At 37.1% G+C, this 6,618-nt stretch overlaps 1 protein-coding gene across 3 annotated transcripts; it reads left to right on the top strand.

Annotated features, from left to right (window-relative positions):
• The first annotated feature begins 1,358 nt into the window (after nt 1–1,358).
• Nucleotides 1,359–6,357, top strand: LOC149544181 (protein DETOXIFICATION 31-like). Of its 3 annotated transcripts, XM_089798706.1 has the most exons (10): nt 2,018–2,153; nt 3,061–3,162; nt 3,267–3,808; nt 3,917–4,003; nt 4,155–4,205; nt 4,302–4,540; nt 5,405–5,523; nt 5,637–5,723; nt 5,822–5,909; nt 6,013–6,357. In XM_089798706.1, the coding sequence occupies exons 2-9, from the start codon at nt 3,145–3,147 to the stop codon at nt 5,873–5,875; spliced, it is 1,197 nt and encodes a 398-aa protein (XP_089654832.1). In that variant the 5' UTR covers nt 2,018–2,153; nt 3,061–3,144; the 3' UTR covers nt 5,876–5,909; nt 6,013–6,357. The 3 variants fall into 3 exon arrangements, with proteins under 3 accessions (XP_089654830.1, XP_089654832.1, XP_089654831.1); XM_089798704.1 differs by lacking the exon at nt 3,061–3,162 and having other exon boundaries at nt 1,359–2,153; XM_089798705.1 differs by lacking the exon at nt 2,018–2,153 and having other exon boundaries at nt 2,956–3,162.
• The last annotated feature ends 261 nt before the right edge of the window (nt 6,358–6,618 follow it).

The raw sequence follows: 6,618 nt of genomic DNA, 5'->3' as shown, positions 1-6,618 counted from the left end.
TGAACCATGATAAACTACGTATAGGTCAACTATGTATAGATAAAAGCCATGATTGCCATGTTTTGCTTGATTGGCACTATGATATATACAGGTAATCACATGAGCACACACTGGAATTCATTATTAAGCACATATTGATTATGTATAGATAAAAGCCATGATTGACATTGATCTATACATAGTTGATTCATACATAGTTTATGATTTGACTCTATTTAATGGTATTGCATTCATCTCTCACAACAGTATACTAGAACTCATTACTGGCAAGAAACAGTTAGAAAGTTTAGTTATTCATTTCACTGGTATTGATCTCTCACAACACTATACTAGAATTTATTAGTGAGCACAAGTTTATGACTTGGCTCTATTTAATGGTATTTCATTCATCTCTCACAACAACATACTAGAACTCATTACTGGCAAGAAATTGTTACAAAGTTTGGTTGTTCATTTCACTGGTATTGATCTCTCACAACACTATAGTGGAATTTATTAGTGAGCACATATTGACTATTTTGCTAAACAGATTTAAAACAAACAGCCATAAACTGTTACAAAGTTTAATTTTTCATTTCACTAGTATTGATCTCTCACAGCACTATACTCGAATTTATTAGTGAGCACATATTGACTATTTTAAAAACAGATTTGAAACAAACAGTTACCACATATATTGACTATTTTAAAAACAGATTTGAAACAAACAGTTACGTTTGAATGAACCAAAAAAACTTAAAAAAATCCAGTATGCAAAGGTGGGTGTGAGAGGAGAACCGTTTACCGCTGCCGCTATTCAAAGTGGAGAAGAGAAATCGCAGAAAATGCCACGGCCACAGGAAACCACGACCACAGAAAACCCACAAACCAGAAACTCTCACAAACCACGGCCACAAAAAACCCACAAGCCCAACAAACGCAGCAAACCAGAAACCCTCGCCTTCGCACAACAGAGCACGAAAACAATACAACCGTCATCTTCCAAAAAACTCAATTTGTTCTTCCAAAAACCTAAGGCGGATTCGGCGGACCCGACGATTTATTCAAACGCATTCATAAAAACCCAAAACCTGGTTTTCATTTCAACTTCCACCTATTTCTTAGAAGAAATTTTTTCCAATTTTTTAGCGAAATTGGCAGACGAAACCCGAAACCGAGTTATGTGTTTGATGAACCAAACACCACCGTTTTCTTCCATAACCCGATTTTGGCGCTGAAAACCCTATTCCGCGCCCGGTATTCCCGTAACCAAACGGGGCCTCATAGAACACGCTAGTCAAAGAGTCGTTTTTTAATAATAAGATTTCTGTCCGAACTATCGGAAAAATTTATAAAGATTACAAAGGACAATACTTTCTGAAGTATTTGTTCGCAACAAACAATTGTTTTATTTTTCAAAATCTGATTAAAAGCGTTAACATATTCATCCTTTGTCTATGAAAGAAACGTGCAATTGCGTAGTGTCCAAGCATCATCGAAGGAATTCAAATCTAGGCGGCTACAAGATTGTTATTTAGCTCCACATATCTGCAATTAACCATCGTCAATTAGTTCCAATATCCTGATCGCAATGAGTTTTGAAATGCGATCGGCTTCTGTTAATCCATCCTTTCTGGTATTCTAGGTTTTGAAACAACTTCATTGTTACACAAATATCCATTTGGGCATTCTCAACCATCATTTTACAGTATCAATTTCCATTTGGCTGCTGAGATAGTTCTATAAGTTCAAAAACATTCAAGCGGGACCTGTTCAATCATTACCTCTAGAATCCTCATTGATTGGGGCATTTTAATTGAGCTGTGGAATCTTTGAAATTCTCCTGCCTAGCAATGGAAAAATCTCCTATGGCACCGTCTGATCTTGAGACGGAAAAATCTCCTCTTGTACCATCTGATATTGAAGGATGCCAACAGGAAGTGCCTCGTCTGGAAGACTACGTCCCTGCATATTTTTCTAGCGATTTATGCAGGGAAATCTGGAAGGAGTCCAAGAAGGTGTTGAGCTTGATTGCCCCCGTGGGGTTTAATAGGGTATCCACTTACGCATTTGGGGTTGTCACTCAGGCTTATGCTGGTCAATTTGGCACTGTGGAACTTGCTGCCGTGTCATTGGCTACTAGTACCATTGGGGGAGTCTCCTTTGGGCTCATGGTAAATATCCAGCCTTATTTTATTGTTTTGAAAGATTTGCCAGTTATATTGTTTTAAGAGTGAATTGCATTAAGGGAAATCAGATTTCCACAGTTCATGATAATGAATTCTTGTTTCTGGATGACGCCCGCAGTTTCACATTAGGAACCTGAGTTAGTATGTTGGGAAACTGAGGCTATTACTATGACTGTCCTTGCATTTTTTTTTCAATACATACACAATGTCTGGAGCAGGTTTCATTCCTCGCTTTAGATCTTTCCATTTTTCATTTCTTTGGAGTACACTATTTCACAGTTAGATAAGTAGCTAGCCCGTTTGTGGGATCATTCTTAGATCTTGATTGCTTTTGGAAAATTTAGATTTCTGCCCGTAGTTTTCCAATAGCCATACTAGCCAGTCTGTGACATCTTTCAATAGCCATACTATAACCAGGTTTGGTAAATTATTTCCAAGAGAACAAAATTATCCATTTTGAAAAGCTCTTTGGTAGCAAAAGAACACTAATAGCGGCCTAGAAATAGCAAGACAATGAGGTTGCAAAGTTGGAACATTAGCTTGATGAGAAATGATGAAAGATTTGGAGGAAATAAGAGGCAATTTTTTTGTTGAGAAATGATGAAAGGTTTGGACAAGACAAGAGGCAAGTTTTCCGTTTTTGTCCCGTGGTCTCTTTCATATTTTTAATTTTTGGAATACTGATATATAGCTTTATAACTTTTAAGATATCACTTTTTCCTTATTTTGGCAATTTTTTGAAACAAAATTTAGACACTTCTATTTTTGAGGGGCAAACCCTGATTTTGTTGCATATGGGGGTATCCTGCCCATACCCCGGGCAAATTGGGGCCCTTCGTAAGAAGTACCCGGTCCAGGATTCAGACCCTGTTTGACCCGTGTTCAATTATAGGGGTGCTGGAGTGAGATCCTGGTAAACATAGCTTTGCTGGTCTGAGGCTTGCAAAATGTTAAACTGGACCTGCAACAATTCAACATGCTCTGTCAATCATGGGTAGTCAATTTTCCATTTTCTTTAAATGATGCAAAATAAAATAATAATTTGTTGTCGTGCTTTGTTTAGATCATTTTGAATCTGATTGGAGAAATGTGGTGCAGACAGGGATGTCAAGTGCACAGCAGACATTGTCTGGTCAAGCATTTGGGGCAAAGAAATACAATCTTCTTGGGGTTTACCTACAGCAATCTTTTATAGTAATGAATGCAACTGCGCTTGTATTCAGTTTAGTGTATATTTTTGCAGCACCCGTTCTTAAGCTGCTGGGGCAACCAGAACAGGTGGCTGACCTGACTGGACAGTTTGCCCTTTGGTCCCTTCCTCAGCTATTTGCATATGCAAATTATTTTCCTACTCAGAAGTTTTTCCAATCACAGCGAAAAGTCGTGCTCCAGGCAGGGATCTGTGCAGTTTCATTGGTTTGCCATGTTTTCTTGAATTGGTTGCTAATCACCAAGCTTGGGTTTGGACTCCTTGCGTTGGCTATGGCCTTGAATGCATCCTGGTGGTTTGTTGTTATAGGACAGTTTCTTTATGTTGTCGTTGGACCATTCCCAGAAACATGGACTGGGTTCTCACTTGACATCTTTCATGATGTTTGGAGCTTTTTAAAGCTTGCAGCTTCTTCTGCTGTGATGGCATGGTAGGTGCATAATTGCTTTCAAATTAATTCAAATATTTCATCAGAACTCTTCACCATTTAAATATTTTCCTTTAAGTATAATGGCCTTATAATTTGCAATTGATGCAGTGTGGACCTCTGGTACTATAGAGTTTTGGCACTTTTAACTGGAAATCTGAAAAATCCAGCAATTGCAGTGGATTCATTTTCTATATGGTATTACCGAATCTCACGTTTTTGCCCCTGTTACCTTCAATGTGGAATTACAAAATCATCTGCATCTTTTTCTATCTTTTCCCTGATATTGTTAATAATGAAACTTGTTCATATCAAGTGCTACATTGAACTGACATTTATACTTGTGCAGTTTAAGTGTATATGAAGGGCTCATGATGTTCAATAGCCGTGCTGCAACAAGGTTTGTGAAATTTCTAATTTACCCACATTTTTTACAGTCAATTCTTTATCTTTGATCTCCAAATGAACACTTGATACCTTGCCTGTGAGTTTGCAGTGTCATAATATCAAATGAATTAGGAGCTGGGCGTCCGAAGCGTACACTATTTGTTGCCTATATTTGTCTAGGCATAGCAATGTTATTTGGGACCATATTTTTCAGTGGCATTATCATAGCTAGACATGATATAGCCTCCATCTTCACTAGCAATGCCACTGTTGGTCACATGGTGTACGAGTTGTCAATATTCCTTGCATTTACACTGTTTATCAATAGTGCCCAACCAGTTCTTTCAGGTAATTTGCCATGGATCTTCTTGCTCGTTTCATGATAGTGAATATTTCTACTGTACACTGAATTCTAAAATACAATATCCTTATTAAGGTCTTAGAAAAAAGCAGCTATCAATGCATTGCAAAACTATGTCAACATTAATGCATTTGTTTAATCTTATGCTATGCTTTGGAATTTTTAAATTTGTATTTGTTGTGTAGCCAATTGGATTATTGTTTCCATGAAATTCTTGCATGGCCCATCTGGATGAAGATTTTTCTTTTTTACCTGTGTTACACCAGTACGGGGGTACTTCCGGACGGTGGGATGTCGGGGCGAGTTTCCAAGATGCGGGAAAAATGGGCCTTATTTTCGGGACGGCAGCAAGGGGCGAACGGGCCAGAGAGGGGTGTTGTATAGTATACATATAGAACTTGAAATGCTAGCTATGAAATGATGTTTCAGTAATTCACTAGAACATATCAAATTAAAATACTTGTACATAGCAAAATTGCAACATAGATTAGAACCATTGACATTCAACATGGTAACGTATTACATACCCAATAGTAACATTCAAAAATCAAAATTCAAATAGAAATTCAAGTACACATCCCAGCGGCAGCATGGTTGCGGAATGGCAGAGGTGGGGGTGCTTGGGTACTCAAGTACTTGGTGCGGGGATGTCCCGGGGATGGGTACTTCAAGTTTTGGGAGGGAGGTGTGAGTCTTCGGGTTACATTGTTTTTTGCTCTTGGGTCGATCATACGGTGCATTGGTTATTTTTGTTTCTGATTTTTACAGTTTAATACTTGCATCTGAATTAATTCCATATCTAATCTATAAAGGATGGAATCAGCTAACGTGAAGAATGTTCTGTTATTCAGGAGTAGCAGTTGGTGCAGGATGGCAAGCTTATGTGGCTAAAGTAAACATAGTTTGCTATTATTTTATTGGTATTCCTATTAGTGCTCTTCTTGGGTTCAAGTTCAATCTTTCAGTGAAGGTTAGTATCTCTGTGAGATAAGCAAAAAAGAAAAATATTCTCTGCTATAATTTGTACCAATCTAATTGTACCAAAATTACATTGATGCAATCCCATGTTTAATTTTATTTCAGGGAATTTGGATAGGACTCCTGGTTGGGACTTCATCACAGATATTGATACTTGCATTTAACACTTACAGGACGGATTGGGTGAAAGAGGTAATTAATATACGCGAATTTGAAGCTAATATTATTAGGGTTGCTTATAGTTGGGTGTGTATAACATACTTATGTATCTCATTGATAAATATGTACAGGCCAATACAGCCAAAAATCGTTTCAAATCATCAGGAAGATCTCGTGTGCCCTAAATGAATTATGCCTTGCCCTCTTTCTGACTGTGAGGTAAATGCATTGATGATAACCTGTCAATCTACTAGTAATAATACTGAAAATGCTTCTTGTAAGTAAAGTGGGTTTTACAATTTATTTTTATTTCTCTGTGTAGAGTGCTGTGTGGATGGTGGCTGTTGATGATGTCATTTTCAATAGTTGTCATGGCACTTTTGAAGGACAGTGGGATGATTATTGAGGCCCTCTCCTTGTTGATTAAGGTTAGAACACTGCAAAGTGTGTAGAGAGTGGAATTTATCCACAGAATCTCCCTTTGTAGGCAATTTTTGATAGAATGTAGCAAGCGGAAGTATAATCCATTGACAATTTAAGCCAATGTATAATTAATTGAAATATTATGAGCATTATATTGAAAGCTAGTTATCAGACCTGCGATGGGAAGGTTATGTGTAACTTATTAAGTGGAATTTTGATCAATTGATCCTTACCGTATTTTGCATTTTGATTCCACAATGACATTACCCATGATTTTCTGGCTTAATAGACTTGGTATAGTTGTCTCACCTTAGTTCTAAAATTCAGTTCTTATCACTGGCTACATAATTGTAATATCTTCTTTTTAAAATATGATTTAACAATAAAAAAATTAAGTTATATGAAAAATAATGAAATAAAATAAAATATAATTACAAGTTAAATTCAATGAAAGGTCAACCAGAATACAATGAAGAGCTTTGATCCCCTCAAACATGAGATATAA

Source organism: Cupressus sempervirens, chromosome 8, assembly GCF_028749045.1.
Source record: "Cupressus sempervirens isolate cs-2001-9-10 chromosome 8, ASM2874904v1, whole genome shotgun sequence".
In the NCBI taxonomy this organism is placed as follows: Eukaryota; Viridiplantae; Streptophyta; class Pinopsida; order Cupressales; family Cupressaceae; genus Cupressus; species Cupressus sempervirens.
Note: the sequence above shows the minus strand (reverse complement) of the source record. Positions and strands in the feature narration are given on the sequence as shown.